General features: G+C 42.8%; 1 protein-coding gene across 1 annotated transcript in view; it reads right to left on the bottom strand.

Annotated features, from left to right (window-relative positions):
* The window catches only part of LOC149459670 (uncharacterized), a gene marked incomplete at its 3' end in the record, with an annotated part of 278492 nt that overhangs the window by 23838 nt on the left and 233079 nt on the right, over positions 1-21575 (bottom strand). The window contains exon 2 of the mRNA XM_089680829.1: positions 19384-19451. Within this exon, the coding sequence (XP_089536955.1) occupies positions 19384-19451 (68 nt within the window). The remainder of the gene's footprint in view (positions 1-19383; positions 19452-21575) is intronic.

A 21575-nucleotide genomic window follows, 5' to 3' on the forward strand; every position in this document is an offset into this window, starting at 1 on the left:
TGTTACATTATTTCGGATGCTTCAAAGATTAGCAAAAGGCCCAAACTATTGCATCATGTCATCTGAATAAAACAAATGAATACAAATGAATTTGTTGTTTTCATTATGCTTTATTTCGTTGTTTCATTGAAATTTGTTGCTTTTGTGATTTGGAGATTTGGATGTATCCGAATCTCTGATTAAAGAACATTTTGCCCAAATTTAGTTTTGTAACAAAATGAATCGCACGTGTCCAGGGGCGGACTGACAACTCATGGGGCCCCCGGGCAATAGGGGATCATGGGGCCCCTGTGTCCTTGCCCACACTCAAAACAGCCTATGAAAAAGGTACCAGGGGCATCTCATGGGGCCCCCTACTGACCCCAGGCCCTCGGGCAGTGCCCGAGTTTCCAAATGGTCAGCCCGCCCCTGCACGTGTCTAACATTGACAATCTTCCCTAATCCAGGTATTAATTTAGGTTATATAGTAAATTCCTTCCTGATTTTGTTACATATTGTTGTTCACATGCCCTGAAGAAGGGAGGGGGGGGTGATATGAACAAGGGTCGGGCTCGGAGGCCAGTGGCTATAGCATGTTCACGCAGAAACCATCAGGATAAATGAGCAGATTCCCCGAGCGAATGACGAGGGCTCACCCAAGGTGCCGGGTCTATGAACCAACCGGTCTTCACCAGAGCTGCTGATGGTGCAGATGGGTTTTGTTGCATGCTAATGCCAAGTCACGGTCCTCAGGATCGCCCCACCAGGAGGTGAACCAACCAGGGTGCTGTATCAGATGTAGCAGATTGGGTTCAAGCAGAAGCATAGTCAAGGGACAAGCCAAAAGTTGGTGTCAGCACTGGTGTTGGGACTCATCTGCCGTGTGGCCTGCAGTACCAGGGCTGACCAGCGGGTGCTCTCAGCAATCAGAAGCTCACTCCTGCAGTCAGCCAACACCTGGGGCTGATTGCAGGAGGTGTATATAAGAAATGACCAGGCCTGTGATCAGTGCCTTGGTGTATGTTTCCCATGAGCCCCTGTACCTTGTATCCTGTGTTCCTGTTCCTCTGCCTATCTGATTTGTTGCTGACTCTGCATTGTTCCTGACCCTGCTGACCACCTCCTGTTTAACCCCTGGCTTGCCTGACCATCCTTCTGCCTGATCCTCTGTACCGTGCTGCCCATGAGTTACTGAACCCGGCTTGTGACCCTGACCATTCTCTGCTTGATCCTCTGTACTGCGCTGCTCGTGAGTTCCTGAACCCGGCTTGTGACCCTGACTATTCTCTGCCTACTCCTTCGGTACCTCGCTGCCCGCATGTTGCTGACCTGGCCTGCCTGACTACGCCTTACGCTACCCAGACGATCCATCCATCCTGCACGGATCCAGCCATCCCTGCTCACACCTTCTGCCTCTTCACATCAGGCTTCCTACCTGCATATACCTCTGGCAGATCTCTCAACCACGAGCAGGTGTACTCAGGGGCCGCGACCTGGTTCCTGTCTGCTCCAAGTCCATCCCCACCATCAGGGGCCCTGGTGAATAAGTAGACTGGGACTTAGACTCCGCGCCCTGGGGAATCCCGTTCTGTGGGTACTAGATATCCCGCCGGGCGGTGCCTGACAGTACCTAACGGCCTGCCCGACCATTCCACCTCTCCAGCCCTGACTACGCCAGTGTTCCTGAAGCCTGCTACTTCCCTGTGTCAGTCCACACATTTCTGGTCCTACCAGGATCCCTAACAGTTGGTAACAAATGAATGCAGGCTGGGATCAAAAGGAAGCGTAGTCAAGGAAAAAGCCAAAGGTCAGTAATGAATGATAATGAAAATGCGAATAGCAGCAGGAATATGAGGAGCGAGATATTGGTTGGAAAAGAGCACAATAATCTGGCAAACAGAAAGTGAAAAAGCATGGCTTAAATGGGTGGTTCATGAGAGGATCAAGGAGTTCAAGGGTCACCAGAAACTAGATGGGAATTAAGTTAGTTCAAGTATCAGGCAGAAAGCTGTCCAACATCTCAGGTGACTCAGCAAGAAAAGCTACTGCCAGATACAGCAGAGGTCCTGGGTTCAGATCCAGGTCCTGATAGGAAGTCTATACCCTTAAAACACTTTAACTTGTAGACTGGGATTCACGTAATCAGCTTCTGCAGAACAGAAGTGGTATGCCTAGATAATTCAGCTCAGGGCTAGCCAAAATGACTTCCCCAAGTTCAGGATTCCAGGGCTATCCCAAATTGTTTTCCTGTACGCAAGACCCTTCCATTGCTTCTGATCCCTGGAGAGCTCAAACTTCAGGACCCAACAGTGGCCTCCTGACCAATTTAGCTGGAGCTGCAAACCAGAGCTAAAATAACCCAAATACTCAGGACAATCACAGTGGGTCCTAACATAGTGTCCCATCCCACCGCCCTACAGGGAGATACGGAGCTACCAACATAAAGTCAGATTTGTTTACACCACTATTCTGAGCCCACTCTATAATTAGCCACCCAACTCTTCAACTCTTATGGGTTCTTGAATCAGGAAAATGTTGTTAATAATAGGAGTGTTCAGACCTGCACTCACCAACCACTTTATTAGGTACCCCTTACTAGTGCCAAGAAAATCTCCCCCACACCATTACACCACCACCACCAGCCTGAACCGCTGATACAAGGCAGGATGGATCCATGCTTTCATGTTGTTTACGCCAAATTCTGACCCTACCATCTGAATTTCACAACTGAAATTGAATGCCCATTCTGCTCTGACCTTTGACATCAAAAAGGCAATTTTGTCCACACAACTGCCGCTCACTGGGTATTTTCTCTTTTTCAGACCATTCTCTGTAAACCCTAGAGATGGTTGTGTGTGAAAACTCCAGTAGATCAGCAGTTTTTGAAATACTCAGACTGGCCCATCAGACACCAACAACCATGCCACGTTAAAAGTCACTTAAATCCCCTTTCTTCCCCATTCTGGTGCTCAGTTTGAACCATGTCTAAATGCATAAATGCATTGAGTTGCTGCCATGTGATTGGCTGATTAGCAATTTGTGTTACCAATCAATTGAACAGGTGTACCTAATAAAGTGGCCGGTGAGTGTATATTAGTCCAGTGCTACCACACAAGCACATATTAGCATCATTTAAACATAAAGCTCTTTACTTAATCCTTTCCCATCCCTTTAAGTGGGTTTTTATGCTCAGGGAGCAGAACTGACTTTTCTATCACTAGGTTGGTGTGTATATATATACACAATATGTTGCCTTTACACACACATGAACTTTAATGACATCCCAGTCTTAGTTCATAGGGTTCAATATTGAGTTGGTCCCGCCCTTTGTAGCTATAACAGCTTCAACTCTTCTGGGAAGGCTGTCCACAAGGTTTAGAGCACATAATTGTCCAAAATGTCTTAGTATGCTGACTCCTTAAGAGCTCCCTTCACTGGAACTAGGGGGCCAAGCCCAACCCCTGAAAAACAACTCCATACCATTATCCCCCTCCACCAAACTTTACACTTGGCACAATGCAGTCAGGCAAGTACCGTTCTCCTGGCAACTGTCAAACCCAGACACGGCCATCAGATTACCAGACAGAGAAGCGTGATTGGTCACTCCAGAGAACACGTTTCCACTGCTCTAGAATTTAGTGGCAGCATGTTTATACCACGGCATCCGACGCTTTGCATTGCACTTGGTGATGTAAGGCTTGGATGCAGCTGCTCGGCCATGGAAACCCATTCCATGAAGCTCTCTACGCACTGTTGTTGGGCTCATCTGAAGGCCACACAACGTTTGGAGGTCTTTAGCTATTGACTCTGCAGACAGTTGGTGACTTCTGCGCACTGTGCGCTTCATCATGCGCTGACCCCGCTCTGTCATGTGACGTGGCCTACCACTTGGTGGCTGAGTTGCTGTTGTTCCCAGTTGCTTCCACTTTGTTATAATCCCACTAACAGTTGAGCGTGGAATATTTAGTAGCCAGGAAATGTCACGGATGGCCTTATTGCACAGGTGGCCACCTATCACGGGACCACGCTTGGAGTCACTGAGCTCCTGAGAGTGACCCATTCTTTCACAAATGTTTGTAGAAGCAGTCTGCATGCCTAGGGGATGATTGTATACACCTGTGGCCATGGAGGGGATTGGAACACCTGAATCCAATGATTTGGAGGGCGGGGCCAATAATTTGGGCAATATAGTGTGTGTGTGTGTGTATATATATATATATATATACACATACACTTTCTAGCTTGAAAAGAAACTCGTATGGATTATATAAACATTATGAGATATCTAATTTTGAATTTGAAATATAAACATTTTCTAACAACAGTAAGAACAAAACTTTAAAACATTCAACCTTTAAAAAAGCATCCCTAAGCTATTATGGGCTGTTTTTATGTTTTTTTTTTTGTTTTTTTTTAAATCACTGCTTTCTAACATAAAAAGAAATTATATAAAAATTGAGATTAGTTCCCAAAATAGTTTTTTTTGTTTCAGTGTGCCCCTATGAGGAGTGGCATTCATGGGTTAACCATAGAAAGCTATGTTTCTCATAGAAGCCCCCAAGAGTCTTTTGGAAATATGCTTTTCCCATTTTAAGCAGGAATGTTTTATCATGCAGTTAAGACAATTAATAAAAGCGAACACTCGCTCCCCAAGAGCAAGCCAGGTCTCACTTCTCTGAAACCTAATTTGTTTTAACTGTATGACAAGTCCTCCCGTCAAGACCAATTTAAGGATCCGCACTGCTGCGCCCAGCGACTCGAGTCATCTGCAAAACTCTCCACGGTTGACTCTGGGGGCCAAAACGTCACTTACTTTCCCAGCGGAAGCTTCACTTTTGTCTTTTTTAGGGATTAGCTTGGCAAGGAGCTTTTAATTTTTTTTTTTACTCTAAAGCCACGCTTTTTTTTCAAGATCAATGTTAACTAACTGCCTAATGCTGCCAAATGATAGTTGATGTTGGACTAATTAGAATGAGGATAAAAAAACTTAGCCCAATCATTAGACTAATGAACAGTGTTTCGAAACCTTGAAAAACTCTCATTTAGTTTGCAAGTGCTAAGGTATATTTTTGGTCAGCGGATTGGCAACAGCGAGGTCGGGTTTTTGCTCAAGTGATTGCAGAAAATAATTAAGGTTTTACGCATGGACATATCCAAACTCCTCCTACAGAACTCTCAGTAACTCTACCACTCTGCATGAATACATTTCTGACATGCTGCAATATATAGCGACAGGATCATTTTTTTAGAAAAGCTCCACCTTTTATTATTAAAATGCCATCCAGTCCAGTAACTTTGCCTAGGCTGAGGTGATGTCATCCGTCTGCTGCAGGCAGGAGGAAGCCTTTCTTTAGTCTACTCTCTTTCATTGATCGGTCTGCTGCATTGCAACCTTGTAGTAAGTCACTGAGAGCCTCAGGGGTCATTTACACTTATTTCGACTTTATTGCACATTACAGTGCCTACCGCATCAACATGCTTTGTTGATGTTCTTGACAGATCAGTGATGGTTTTTTTGAAGCTTTAATGAAGCCTGGAAAATTTCCTTTTTTTTGTTGATTTTCGATTTGTTTTAAAGGGGGGAAAGGGCCCAGTAGAACCCCAGCTTAGTAGTACTCCCGCTTAGCAGATTCTCTGCTGATCTCACACTCAATAGTAATCCCCAGCTCTGCTGATCCCCGAACAGTAACAACCCCCAGCTCTGCTGATCCTCGAACAGTAACAACCCCCAGCTCTGCTGATCCCCGAACAGTAACAACCCCCAGCTCTGCTGATCCCCACTAAGTAGTAATCCCCAGCTCTGCTGATCTTCTGGTTTGCTGATCCTCCTTCCTCTCTGGTCCCCGCTCACCTCCTGCTATTTTGCTCCCAAGCTGCGCACCACATGTGGCATTGCTAGTTTCTCCTGCTCTGGTTCCCCAAGCTCCAATTTGAAATCCATGTGGGTACAAGTCCCCAAACTCATACTGCATTCAGGGACATATACTCGCACCATCATGGATGTCAGATTCGGAGCAATAGCTGCATCCCAGTTGACATCACTGGGACTCTCTGCATGTGGATGCATGCGACACCTGTGAATCCCATGAAGGCAAGCATTGCCTTCACACAGATGCACGCTTTAGTGCGCCCATTTGGATGAAGCATAAGGCTAAGTTTATGCATGTGTCAAACCTTGATTCCCCTCTTAAAAGAGTAAAAACATGGCTGAATCACCTATTTTTACCACCCTAACAAGCCCTAACTTTGTAACAAATCACAAAGTGGAAAGTTGCAACAAGGGCTGAACTGTGAACCATAGATCAGGGGTTCCGCTCTGGGTTCTGTCCAGGTCCGGTGACTGTTGCTAAAGACTTCAGGCTAGGGGAGAGCTCATCTCAGCTGAATGTGTAAGCATGCAAGAAGAAAAGATCCCAAATGTCGCACATCCAGCAAACCCCAATAGTATCTATAGTAAAAGCAGCCTCAGGCTAAGCTCCATCCAGGCAATGCCACTGACGCATTTCGCCCTACTCACGGGGCTTAGTCATGCAAGTCTGAACTGTGCCAGGCATTTGTGAACACAACCATAAACTACACAGGCACCAGGATTGACATGATCGTGTCATCTCTGAGCCGACATCTCAGTCCAGGAGGTAGATGGTGACCATAGATAATCCCTAAAGAAAGATGACTCCTTCCTTCTAGAGGAAAAAAAAATGAAGACATTATCAGGAAAAATACTTTGATCTCTACGAGAGGTAATAAATACCTGGAAGGGTTGCACTGATACATTACTTTGCAAGCTCATTATTAACCTGAGAGACTAAATCTGTTGCTAGGTCCCCTTTTGGATAAAAACTTGCTAATAAATGTGATATGACAAATGCAATTTCTCCACCAATCAATTTAATGTGATGAAATATCACCTTTTTATTTCAATCTACTGAAATAGGCTCATAAAAAAAAATTGTAAAAATGTTAAAATGTTGCTTCTTTGCAATATGACAACATAAAGGTGAGCTGATTTTTCCAAATGTTTCCAGAGATACAAATGTGTAGCATCCATCTAGCATAGAGGCTAGGCAAATTTAGCTTTGGCTCCTTCTGTTACCAAGGGACCAGTGATTTCTTGGTTTGGCCTGCTCAGTGAATCACAGGCTGAGAGTTTGATTGATTTCCCTTGCCTCCTGAAAAAAGCTTCCAGAGCTTTGGGCAGGAGATTCAATTCAACCAGCCTAAATATTTATCAGGTTCCATCCAACCCCCGGAGATGAAGTGTCCAGTAGGGGGCTGGGATGGGGATAAATAGTCTGAGACACTGGAGAGCAGAGTTCCTTTTCCACAGGAGGGTTCCAGAGGTGCTAGAGTTACTGCTGCCAGGCATCCCATGGACTGAACAGCTGCTCTGGAGGCCTCCGAGGTACTAGGATCCGAGGCCCAAATGGGCTTTGCTCAGAACTGACTGCAGAACCACACAAAAAGGGATCTGATCTTGAGAGTAGCCATCCCACTCACAAGGTTGTGTCCAGAAGAAGCTGGAAGGAGGAAGCTGTCCTGGGGACCCATGAGTAGTGACTCACTGATAAGAAAACAACTGCTGCAAAAGTGACTGCAGAGCTCAATCTCAGTCTTTACGGGCTCTACAAACAGGTACAAGGAGAAGGAAATTCAATAGAATTTGAAACGTGATGCATTGGATTACAGTATTGATGACTTGTTACTTCCTGTAGCCACTGAATGCCTGTGGGAGGGACATTCAGCGGCTGCAGAAGGAACATGGAGAGATCAATTCCTCTATATGCAGGTGCCCCTGCTTCCTGTCGCTTCCTATCCAGTTTTTTTTCTGATGCCCCCTGTATGCTCTCCAGCCCCCCTGAGCTCTTTTCCAGCCCTCCCTATGCTCTCTCCTGGCCCCCCTTGTCCCCGCAGCTCTGTGGGGTTCTCCCCTCCCCTCTCCCGCTGGCCGCTGCAAGGAATCTATCAGGATGAAGAGCTGGAAAGGAGCCGGTAAATGTATCACTTACTAGCCCCTTCCTTGTCTCAATGAAAAAAGTCAGTGATCTGTACGGAAACTGTGTTTACTATGTTTCAGCTTATGAATGAACGGGAAGTTCTGTACAGATCTATTCCTGTCCATTCATTCTGTGCTGCTGAGACTGCAGATAAAGATGGAGACTGAGGACTGTGTCTGTGTCTCAAAGGTGGGATGTCAGGGGATCTGTTTAGACCCCTGATATCTCACCACAGCCCCCCAATGGGGCTCATAAGAAAATATTTAAAAAAAATGTAAAAAAAACAAAATAACAACAATAAAAAAAAATGCAGATACCAGTGGAAGAACTACCAGGGTCACAAAGGTCGCACTTGCAACCAGGCCCTGGCGTTCCACCATCAAGCTTAGAGGGAAGGGCCGCTGTGAGGGTCAGGGGGGCTCTTCATGGTTTCTTGTACCAGGGCTCTGAAGGTTCTCATTACGCCACTGTTCCACAGCTTCCACACCACCTATCCTATTCTTGGACAATCAACATCTACACATTCCATGGTGATTGGTTTAAAGGAGTTTGTGCTACTACTATGGATATACATTTTGGGGTGTGTCCCTGACATTCTTTAGAACTGAAGAAGTGTCTTCAAGAAGCTACAAAACATCCTCTACATTACTGAACAAGTCCATTTGAATGTGACTAGCCACTATTAGCTAGCTCAGCAATAGCTAATATTAACCCCTTGGCACCGGCACCTCCCGGCCCTTTAAGGGTTCCAGAAGTCGGGAGGCGGGGTGGGGTTTTAGGGTCATGTGACCGCTGTGATTCGCTGTCACAGTGGTCACATGATCGGGAAAGGTCCAGATCGAAAGAGGAGATCGGGACCTTTCCGTGAGTACCGAACGTGTGTGCTGGGAGCGTGCAGGGCACGCGCTCTCAGCACGTTTTATTTTAATAGAACGCAAATGTGCGGCCGCTCGGCATCTAGGCCCAGATGCTGGGAGGCCGCACATTTGCATTCGGCCGGCGCCAAGAGGTTAAAAGAGAAGTTTGGAGTTAGCAAAAAAAAAAAACAAATGCTATATACTACAGTTATCTCATGCTGGATCTAAGGTGCTGGATCTAAGTGATCACATGACTATAGATCACTGTCAGGCACTACATCCTGCTCTGATCCTCCAATGCTCATTGGAGCACCAGGCTTGGGAGGGGGCAGGAACAGCTGGCTTTGGCTCACAGCTGCTCCCTTAAAGGTGGAGACAGCTGTCAATCAGGCAGATGGGTGGATCCTGACAATATTGTCAGTATCCTACGTGGCTCTGTCCCATAAGCCGACAGTAGGCAAAGAAATAAACCAAACAGAAGCCGCATTAATAATCCTTTTTTCCATCACTGGCTCTGGAGAAGAGCCCAGGAAAAACATCAATTACAACCTGCTACCTGCAGGACATTGAAGTTCATTATTTAAATGGATGCAGAAACTGCAGCTTTTCTTTTTACAGCACTGAGATTGCTCAGATGTTAATGAAGGCAGACCCTTCCATTGAGCAGAGATGATGACTTACCAGTGCATTGCCATTCCTTTATTGTCCATGTGATGGGAGTCACTTTGGGTGGAGGTCCCATGGAACACAGCTCACTTTGGAGAGGTGGGGAGACCCCTGTCTCAGCTCCCCATATCCCTATTATGTGTAAGTCACCCTGTTCCTGTTACGGGTACAGGGTGATCTGTGGTAATATTAGGGTGGGGGGGTTGTTGATTGTTTAATGCCATGTGGTTGCATCCCATTATTCTATTGTGTGTCTTGCTTGGTAGCAAACTATTATGGGATGTATGTGTTTGTGTACTGGCTTGGTGGGGTGGGTGTCTCCAGCAACCCTCCCTCCTGATGGGACTGTCTGTTGGTGTGTCTCTTATTACTAAAGGTAGATTGCCCCGCCCTGTATCATTATGCGGGGGGGGGTTGTTCCCTTGAATGTATATATCTTGTATCTGTGTTAAAATAAAGTAGTCTATTTCCTGGATTACTTCAGGACTGGTGTCGTCTAGTCTTGTATGGTCTGCTGTGGTGTCTGTGGTCGGTGTTCGGACGGGGAAGCGGTATTCTAACGGAAGTACCCAAGCCCAGACTAAGTTGGTTCCGTTACAGTCCAGTCAGTAGTTTGGTGGAGGAGAGGTAACACCACTGTATGGGCAGCATAGTGGTTAAATGGTTAGCACTTCCGCCTGGCAGTACTAGGGTCGCTGGTTTGAATACCAACCACGGCACCACCTGCCTGGAGTTTGCATGTTCTTCCTGTGCCTGCGTGGGTTTCCTCTCCGTACTCCAGTTTCCTCCCACAAACTAAAGACATGCTGGTAGGTTAATTGACTCCTATCTAAATTGTCCCTAGTATGTGTATGTATGAATGTGAGTTAGGGACCTTAGATTGTACGCCCCTTGAGGGTTAGGGACTGATGAGAATGTACAATATATATATGTAAAGCACTGCGTAAGTTGACGGCGCTATATAAGTACCTGAAATAAATAATATTTAACTGTGAAATTGGTGTCACCCTCTTGGCTCTGGTGTCGACCAGAAGTCCATGAATCACAAAAGTGGTAGAACACAATTACAAAGACTTTGGCAGCTCAGAGAGACCATAAATGAGTACTTGAACTGTGTGGTTAGTGGTTTGCCTGAAGATCAGCTGTAATGGCGGATAAGGAGAAGGACACTTGTGAGTTTTGCTTAGTAGTTTAAAAATGGATAAAGATTAAGAGATAAGGTCAGACACACGGCTTATTTCTAATTCTTAATTCATGATCATTTCCATTATAGATTCAGCTAGCCTCCCTTCTCGGAGTCGTAAGCAAGCTTGCATAATGGAAATGAAGTGTAACTTTAATCTAGCTTCTTAACCACTTAAGCTCTAGAAGTTTTTTCCCCCTTAATGACCCGAGAAATTTTTTGCTATTTGGTACTGCGCTACTTTAACTGGCAATTGCTCGGTCATCCAACGATGTACCCAAATTAAATTTTTGTCATTTTTTTTTCACACAAATAGAGCTATCTTTTGGTGGTATTTGATCCCCACTGGGTTTTTTTTTTTATTATATAAATGAAAAAAAGTTTTAAAAAAAATATGTTCTACTTTCTGTTACAAAACACATTCAATAAGAAAAATAAAAACATCTAATTTCTTCATAAATTTAGGCCAAAATGTATTCTGCTACAGGTCTTTGGTAAAAAAAAATCCCAATAAGTGTATATTAAATGGTTTGTGCGAAAGTTATAGCATCTACAAACTAGGGTATACTGTATATACCGGAATTAATTTTTTGTACTAGTAATGGCGGTGATCAGCAATGTATAGTGGGACTGTGATAGTGTGGCAGGCAATCTGACACTAACTGACACTGGATGGGAACTGACTAACTGACAATGACATCACCAGTGACACCAATACAGTGATCAGTGACAATACTGTACATTCCCATATGGAAGAAAAATATATGTAAAATATATTTTAAAAATATTCTTCCCAAATATATTGCCATATATTTGAAATGCTACAATTTTGGCCATATTCAATATATTTCAAATTACATTTAAATAAAAAAAATATATATGTGTATATATATATATATATATATATATATTTATTATACTGCATGTTGAAATGTGTTTTTATTACAAAATATATGAAAAATCTTTTTAAAAATACATTTAAAAATATACTGTATGTCTTTAAAAATACAAATCTACATTTTTGGAATGCATTAACAAATATATGTAGATTTGTATTTTTAAAGACATACAGTATATTTGAAATGTATCTTTAAAAATATTTTTCATATATTTTGTAATAAAAACACATTTCAACATGCAGTGTGTATGAATGTATGTATGTATATATATATATATATATATATATATACACACACGCACACACGCACACACACATACATACATACATACACACACACTGCATGTTGAAATGCGTTTTTATTACAAAATATATGAAAAAAAAATTTAAAAATGCATTTCAAATATACTGTATGTCTTTAAAAATACAAATCTACATTTTTGGAATGGATTTACAGATATATGTAAAAATATATGTTAAAATGACTATATTCTTCAGATTTTTTTTTTTTTACATATAAAAAAGTCATTTTAACATATATTTTTACATATATCTGTAAACCCATTTCCAAAAATGTAGATTTGTAATTCTAAAGACATACGGTATATTTGAAATGTATTTATAAAAATATTTCTCATATATTTTGTAATAAAAACAAATTTCAACATGCAGTGTGTGTATGTATGTATGTATATATATATTGAATACGGCCAAAATTGTAGCATTTCAAATGTATGTCAATATAGTTGGGAAGAATGTTTTTAAAATATATTTCAAACATATTTTTCTTCCATGTGGTTGTCACTGTACTAATGACACTGATTGGGAAGGAGTTAACATCTAGGGCAATCAAAGGATTAACTGTGTGCCTAACAATGTGTAATGTGTGCTGCTTTTACCAATTGAAGTGAAAGTTTTTTTCACCCTGCAGAGCAAGGAGAAAACACAGCCACATCACTCCTCTCTGTACTGGTATGTCACTGTTCTCTGTCTTGTTAGTAAACACAGGGCTCTGTACTGTGATTGGCTAAGCCGATCAGCATGTCCCAGCCATAAATCATTGGCCGGGACCTGCTGACCAATTTGTGCTTTTGTGCTGTACCGAATGAGAGCACAGATCGGGCGGGGGGGAGGGGGAGTGCACCTTTACCCGAAATACTGAATCACATACATGCACATAATCCAGCACAGTGGGGCCACCCGGTCGCAGTAAAAAGGCTGTGAGTGGTTCTTAGCGGTTAATATAAATCAACCAGAACTGTTACTGGAAAGATAATAGATTTCATAAAGGCAGCACACACCTTTGCTAACAAGATACTTTGTAGAACCAGTTTACATATGGTTCTGTTAGCAGGAGGTAGGGCTAGTATTAGTCAAATTCAGCCGGACTTGTTGTGCTACATTAAAATGTCCCTGTAGAGAGCTACAAAGAATACCCTTTAGAAGAACAGATGAAATATACTTACTGTACTTTTCCTACTGCCACTATTCAAGAGGATTGTTCCACTGAAGTCTTCTGGAGAAAATCACGCTTCCAGAAGTGTTGATGTCCAGGTTCTTTGCTGTTCACACTGGTTCCTCCTGCAGTCGGTGCGAAGATAGGGTAGATGGCAGGAGGAACCAGAAAAATCAGTGAGGGTCCAGGAGATTAACACTCCTGGAAGTGGCAGTTTCCCGGCAGACTTTGGGTTTGAATGGAGTGGCATTCAGTGACATAGGCAGAGGGAAAGATAGGTATTTTCTTTTGTCAGACATTTTTTGTTGCCATTTTAGAAGAAAATTTTAAATATTCTTACTCTACTTTTCCCACTGCCACTATTCAAGAGGATTGTTCCACTGAAGTCTTCTGGAGAAAATCACGCTTCCAGAAGTGTTGATGTCCAGGTTCTTTGCTGTTCACATTGGTTCCTCCTGCAGTTGGTGCGAAGGTAGGGGGGGACGGCAGGAGGAACCAGAAAAATCAGGGAGGGTCCAGGAGATTGACACTCCTGGAAGCGCCAGTTTCCCAGCAGACTTTGGAGTGACATTCAGTGACATAGGCAGAGGGAAAGATAAGTATTTTCTTTTGTCTGACTTTTTTTTGTTGCCATTTTAGTATTCCTGACAGAATTATTTTAAAGCCAGTTTACCACCCATTTAAGCAGTTTCTTTGGTTCTAAGGAGAATTGGGAACATACCCCAACATCATAGCCACTTGGGTGACTTCCATCCTAATACATTTACGATGGAACGTGTCAAGGCAGATGTGGATTGTCTAAGAACATGGTGGAATATGTGAAAGGTTTTAAAATCCAATCACCATGGTGCCATAAAGTCTAGGGCAGGTGTTAATACCTGTACACTGGGACAGAAAATGATGGGAAATCCCAAATTTTACAGTTGTCACCAAAACAAGAGTTGAGAGTACAAAGTAGGGTCATACATAATAAATAACTGAGACTATATAAAATAATGAGTGTAGATCGTCCTAAGTGGTGTGCTGTGTTGCATGAAAATAGTGGATTTTATGGTGCGCTTCTGATTTTTTTCATTGGACTTGTAGTTTGGGAGAAGGATGAGTCCTGCTTGGTGTCAGCCAGTGGAGAGAGTCACTATCTTACTTTCTAACCCTTCTTCATTCTACTAAAAAATAGTTTTTGTCTTTGGATTTTTTTACAGATAAGGTGCTCTCCCGCCATAAGGTGAAAAAAAAAATTCCAACATTTTGAGTGGTCACCATAACAGGAATTGAGAGTATATATTACGATGGGGACCTTTGTTCCAGTGACATCTGTTTAAGATATATTTTGTGTTCCATAGATGCAACTTCTTGTTGTATCTATGGGAAAGAAAGTGAAGGTTACTCTCCCCAATGGGACTGTCAGGGTCCTGTCCACGGCAGAAGTTCTGGAAGATCTGGCATTTCTGTCAGCACTCTACATGGCCGCAGAAGTACACATCAGCCTCAGTCTGGTGCCAGGCAGCCTTTATAAGGAGGCTCATCACTTCCTCTAGTTGCTGGATGATCTCTAGCTCCCCGTGCCCTGTTCCTGGTTCCTGTTTCCTGCAATTCTGACTTGTGATTTCCTGTTACCGACTTGGCTTGCTCCTGGGACCTGTCTACTCTGATTTACCCCTGATCTGACCTCGGCTTGGCTTACAGATACTCTCTCTCTCTCTCTCTCTCTCGTTCCTCTGTGAATGACCTCGGCTTTCCCATCTGACTGCATCCGCTCTGATTCCCACCTGGTACCTGACCTTGGCTTGAACTGACTACCCAGTAACAGGGGCGGACTGACAACCCATCGGGCCCCTGGGCAATAGGGGATCATGGGGCCCCTGTGTCCTTGCCCAAACTCAAAAAAGCCTATGAAAAAGGTACCAGGGGCATCTCATGGGGCCCCCTACTGACCCCGGGCCCTCGGGCAGTGCCTGAGTTTCCAAATGGTCAGTCCGCCCCTGCCCAGTAAACATCCAAATCCCGGAAGGGCTTGCATACCACGCACAGGCGCCTCCTGTCTGCAGACCTATCTCCGTGCACCAGTTGTGCTTCTGAGTGGACCACCAACCAGCACTCCTACAGGCGACCTGTTCAACTTTGGGCCCGACTCCCGCTGTCCCACTCTCAGGGGAGTCTGGAACTTAGCCGCAAGGGAAGCCCTCTCTCCATTGACCTCCATCACCAGGTATGTGATAGGGACATTGAAGATAAAAAATATAAAAAAAACTAACAGATGTTAGAACCATTCTGTACTCTTTCCAAAAAAAGTTTGCCTTCAGATATTGTAATATATACTCTCAATTCCTGTTATGGTGACCACTCAAAATTTGCTGTAAAAAAATTTACAGCCCGTAGAAGTACAAAGGCTGATTAAGTATGCTTCAACCCCCTCAGCCTAAAATAGGCTGCAATCCTAACTATAGAAAAGGCTTAGACACAATCCAACTTTTTCTATACCCCCTTAGGCATTTAATTCTGCCTTAAATCAAAGATGGGCAATATTTTTTAGTCTAGGATTTCACATATAGCAAGGAACTAGAGAATAGACATTCCCGATGGAAGGAAAACAAATAGGAATAAGCATCTGGAAGTCTAGTCCTCGCTGATTAAGGATCAGAACAATTAATTAAGCGGGCCCGGGAAATGTCAACGGGACTTGAAGACTTGGCTGCAGTTTCTGCCGAGATTCAGCACATTCTGAACACGATCTCAACGCAGCATCTGTGGGAAGGCAGGTATTCATAAATCAAGAGCGCCGGTAAAAATTAGTAAACTAACCATCTTCAGGGATGCCAGGAAGTTGTCGTAGGGTTTCCAACGAAGATGGAAGATTGATAGATCTGCATGCTTCCATGCAGTTGGGCCATGGTAAAGGTCAAGCTGAAAGCAATTAGAGGGAAACATGCAACTGACCTAAATAGAAGATGTCCTGCTAATAGCAGTCGGATAATGTCTAAGGAGGGTTTCTTATGGAGAGGATCAGTTTCATGCTGACATAACATTGGCGCTTTAACCCTATCATGTCTAAGGGTACTTTATACAGTATCTTCATGATTAGAATACATTAAACAGACTTGCACTGTGGCAGTTCAACGTAAACCTGTATTTAGTCCATGGAAAGCAAAGTAAGAGTGATGGGGTGGCAGGGGGTGAGCTCACGTGAGAGCAGGTGACATGGTATCCCCGAGACATGGAGTCTAAGGGCCTCCTTTGACAGGGACTCCTCACAAATGTTTGGACAGTGTGCTGACCCAAGATCACAACCCCCAAGTTGACCCAGCTTTACCGTGTAGAGACCAACTTGCACAAGTTGGAGGTGAACAGTGGAAGCATTTAAGAAGTATCGGGGAAGACAGGAATGGTGCTGCAGAGATGAAGGGGATCCAGAAAACAGGCCAAGGTTTGGGACAGACAGCAAACAAGCGAACCCAAGGGGAAGAGTCAAGCTAGTTACATGAGAAGTAAGTCAAAACAGACAGTAAGCAAATAATTCTGAGGCAAACAGGAATGTTGATTGGGTGTTGGACACTGGAAGGAAGATCCATTAAATAGGTGCAGTAGGAGGTGTGCACCAATGACATCACTGGCCACCAGAAATCTTGGAATTGGCACAAGCTGAGGGAGAGGGGAAGTCTGTCAGTGTGGCAATGAGGAAGGTAAGCGACATTAAGTATTCTACACTTATCTTCTCCCAACACAGATTTGCCAATTAAACCCCCAAAATTGTATGTAAATTTGGATTTTTTGGAAGGGCTATGCAAACCCAATATATATTATTTAACCAAAATATTATGGACACTTGATCCCCAAACCTACACGTTGAGGCCAACAAAAATTGGAAGACAGTATCATATCTACTATGTGGTTAACCTTCTATATTATTCAGTTCAGATGTTTCCAGTGAATGGTACTGGTAATGCTACAATACGCAAAGATATTTTAGAACATTGTGTGTCTTCAACCTTGTGGCAAAGGTTTGGGGAAGGCTCATTTCTCTTCCAGCGTGACTGTGACCCTGTGCACAAAGGCAGCTGCATAAAGACATGAATTGACCGTTATGGTGTGCAGGAACTCGAGTTCTGACTGCATGCTGAAGCGCAGTTGTCAGTCCGCCCCTGGCCACAGGTGTATAAAATCAAGCCCCTAGGCATGCAGACTGCTTCTACAAACATTGGTGAAAGAATGGGTCGCTCTCAGGAGCTCAGTGACTCCAAGCGTGGTCCCGTGATAGGTTGTCACCTGTGCAATAAGTCCATCCGTGACATTTCCTGGCTACTAAATATTCCTTGGCCAACTGTTAGTGAGATTATAACAAAGTGGAAGCAACTGGGAACAACAGCAACTCAGCCACCAAGTGGTAGGCCACGTCACATGACAGAGCGGGGTCAGCGCACGCTGAAGCGCACAGTGCGCAGAAGTCACCAACTGTCTGCAGAGTCAATAACTAAAAACCTCCAAACTTACTGTGTCCTTCAGATGAGCCCAACACAGTGTGTAGAGAGCTTCATGGAATGGGTTTCCATGGCCGAGCAGCTGCATCCAAGTCTTACATCACCAAGTGCAATGCAAAGCGTCGGATGCCGTCGTGTAAAGCACGCCGCCACTGGACTCTAGAGCAGTGGAGATGTGTTCTCTGGAGTGACCAATCACACTTTGTCTGTCTGGCAATCCGATGAACGTGTCTGTGTTTGGCGGTTGCCAGGAGAATGGTACTTGCCTGACAGCATTGAGCCAAGTGTAAAGTTTGGTGGAGGGGGGATTATGGTGTGGGGTTGTTTTTCAGGGGTTGGGGTTGGGGTTGGGCTTGGCCCCCTAGTTCCAGTGAAGGGAACTCTTAAGGCATCAGCATAACAAGACATTTTGGACATTTTTTCATGCTCCCAACTTTGTGGGAAGAGTTTGGGGATGGCCCCTTCCTGTTCCAACATGACTGCGCACCAGTGCACAAAGCAAGGTCCATAAAGACATGGAGGAGCGAGTTTGGGGTGGAGGAACTTGACTGTCCGGCACAGAGTCCTGACCTCAACCCCATAGAACACCTTTGGGATGAATTAGAGCGGAGACTGTGAGCCAGACCTTCTCATCCAACATCAGTGCTTGACCTCACAAATGTGCTTCTAGAAGAATGGTCCAACCTTCCCATAGACACCCTCCTAAACCTTGTAGACGGCCTTCCCAGAAGAGTTGAAGCTGTTATAGCTGCAAAGGACAGGGCCAACTCAATATTGAACCCTACGGACTAAGACTGGGATGCCATTAAAGTTCATGTGCGTGTAAAGGCCGGCCGGCCGGCCGACCGACCAACACTTTTGGCAATATAGTGTAATTACAATGCATCTAACAAAACTCCCTTCAGTCTCAATAATTAGGTTTCTTCTTCTGCACAAGGCAGGTGAGCCATCACTGAGGGAAACACACATATTTTTAGTAAGCGAGTATTTGCATTATACCAAAAACAGAAGCAAATAAGAAGCTCCAGTCAAGTTTGTTAGAATTCTAGCAAAATGCAAAGCCTTCCCTTTTTTCAAGCTTAAATAATAATAATAATAATATATAATACAAATATATACTACTATTACTACTACTACTATTACTACTACTAATAATAATAATAATAGTAAAATAAATATAATAATAATAATAATAATTCAAAAACATACAAATATATACTACTACTACTACTAATAATAATAATAATAATAGTAGTAAAATAAATATAAAAATAATAATACAAAAACATACAAATATATACTACTACTAGTACTACTACTAATAGTAAAATAAATAAGTATAATAATAACAATTCAAAAACATACAAATATATACTACTATTACTACTACTACTAATAATAATAATAATAGTAAAATAAATAAATATTATAATAATAATTCAAAAACATACAAATATATACTACTACTAATAATAATAATAATAGTAAAATAAATATAATAATAATAATACAAAAACATACAAATATATACTACTACTACTACTACTAATAGTAAAATAAATAAATATAATAATAACAATTCAAAAACATACAAATATACTACTACTACTACTAATATTAATAATAATAGTAAAATAAATATAATAATAATAATACAAAAACATACAAATATATACTACTACTACTACTACTACTAATAGTAATATAAATAAATATAATAATAACAATTCAAAAACATACAAATATATACTACTACTACTACTACTACTACTAATAGTAAAATAAATAAATATAATAATAACAATTCAAAAACATACAAATATATACTACTACTACTAGTAATAATAATAATATTAATATTAATAATCTACCTACCTCCAGAGGGAACTCTCTGTCACACTCCCCAGATTAAAATCATACAGCTTTGTAAGAATCAAGATGACCTGTAAAAAAATAATAAATACATTAGTATGCATAGAAGACAGAGGAGGAATACAAAGAATAGACAGCTATTTAAAATTATTAAAGAGAGCCTGTGCTCTTTAAAGAGAACCAGTCTCTTAATCTGAACTTGCCCTCTTAGGTCTATTAAAAAAAAAATCTTGATTAATGCCGCAAACATTAGCCCAGCATAACAAATTTTCCAGATATTTTACGGATAATCTTTATTTCCTATGATTGTCGCCTCCATCTAGTGGCCAAAATGCGGTATTTTTCCTGACTGAGGTATTTAAAGAAAAGACAGTATTATGGCCACTAGATGGAGCTGATCATAGGAAATAAATGTATTTAGACATAATATGGAGATCATTCGTTATGATTTGGTGAATGCAGTAAATGTTTTCTAAATAATTGCCTTAAAGTTGACTTCACAAATCTGCATGAACAAATTCCTAAAATGTCATAATAAACAGTATAATTATCCAGAAAAGCTTCATCTTTTATGATTAAAAATCTGCCCTTCTGCTCCAGTTTAATGACCTTGTCTAGGCTGAAATGATGTCATTAGTCTGCTGCAGGTAGGAGAGACCAGTTCCTTAGTCTGCAGCCTTAGAGCTGTAGCAAGTGACAAAGTGACAAAGTGAGAGGTTGCAGCAGGGGCTGATCTGTGTCATGCATTTGTGCACCCAGACCAGATGTACATGATTGTGTCATCTCTGAGCCGGCATCTCAGTCCAGGAGGTAGATGGTGACCCTGAATGATGCCTGATGGCAAAGATGGCGCCCTCCTTCTGGAGAGAAAAGCAGATGAAGATATTGTCAGAGGGAGTACTGTGATCTCTATGTGAGACAATAAATACCTGGAAGTGTTACGCTGACACATTACTTAGCCTGCTGCTTAACATGTAAAACATTTCTGATGCTAGATCAGCAATTGATAGAGGGGGGCCCATGGACTGCAGAGTATGCACATTAGTATGTGCTATGAATCAGGACGCACATTAGGGCCGTCACGAATATTCGTGCTTCTTCTAGTTTAGTCTTTATCACTGGATGCAGATCCCGTTTTATTATACATTTCATCAGGTTTACGTGGCGATGCCATTTACTAAATCCCCCAACGTCAGAACATCCAGCAGGCATCTGCATCCCGGGCTGTGTAAATGTAAAGAGAATTAGTTGTGTTTAATTGATTCCTCCTGACAGCTCATATTTCACGGCCGCCATGTCTGCAGGGTTAGGATGAATGCCTTCACTTCTAGGAATAAGAGCCGCTAATGACTTTAGGTGTTATCTCATCTGCTTCAACGTGTCCCTCAAAGCTTACATTTAATCTGCTTATAGTTTCCCTTCCCTGGTTCCTGCTTCCCCCCTTCCATCAACATGCTAATGAAATCTTTCCATTTTCATTACATGCCTTTTTTTTTTTAAAACCCCAGTGATGTCATCCCTGGGTCTCTGTACTTCTCTATGCACTGCAGACAGATCATGGCTGGTGGGAGGGGCTGGCAGGGTGCTGTACATAGCTTCCTGAAAATATCACAGCACCCTGCCTCAGTACTTTTCTCAAAAGTCCTCAGCCTTGATGCAAGTAGTGGGAGGAGTTATGCAAATATCAAAGTGCCTTGATGGTTGTATAATCTATTCCCTTACTCTACCCTACCACCACTCAATGCCTTAATGCTTAGGCCACAAAAATGATCATAGCTGACCTATACGGATTACTATTGGCCCAAACAGCATTATGCGAAGCTTCAGGCATTTCTTTTTTGGATTATGTAGACTCTTGACTAATGCAGACGTACAGTATATATCATCCCAGGGATATTTCTTCTCTGAGGATAGGTGTAGGAACGCCCCAACTTTTGAGTCACCCCCTTGTCTCCGCCCCAACCTACCTCCAACCACCGTCCCTTGGTTCCACCCTCTACCCACCTCCGAGCACTGTCCCTTGGTTCCACCTCCTACCCACCTCCGAGTACTGTCCCTTGGTTCCACCCCCTACCCACCTCCGAGCACTGTCCTTTGGTTCCACCCCCGAGCACTGTCCCTTGGTTCCACCCCCTACCCACCTCCGAGCACTGTCAATTGGTTCCACCTCCTACCCACCTCCGAGTACTGTCCCT

Source organism: Staurois parvus, unplaced genomic scaffold (assembly GCF_062004578.1).
Source record: "Staurois parvus isolate SC_StPar_1 unplaced genomic scaffold, SC_StPar_1.0 ptg000250l, whole genome shotgun sequence".
In the NCBI taxonomy this organism is placed as follows: Eukaryota; Metazoa; Chordata; class Amphibia; order Anura; family Ranidae; genus Staurois; species Staurois parvus.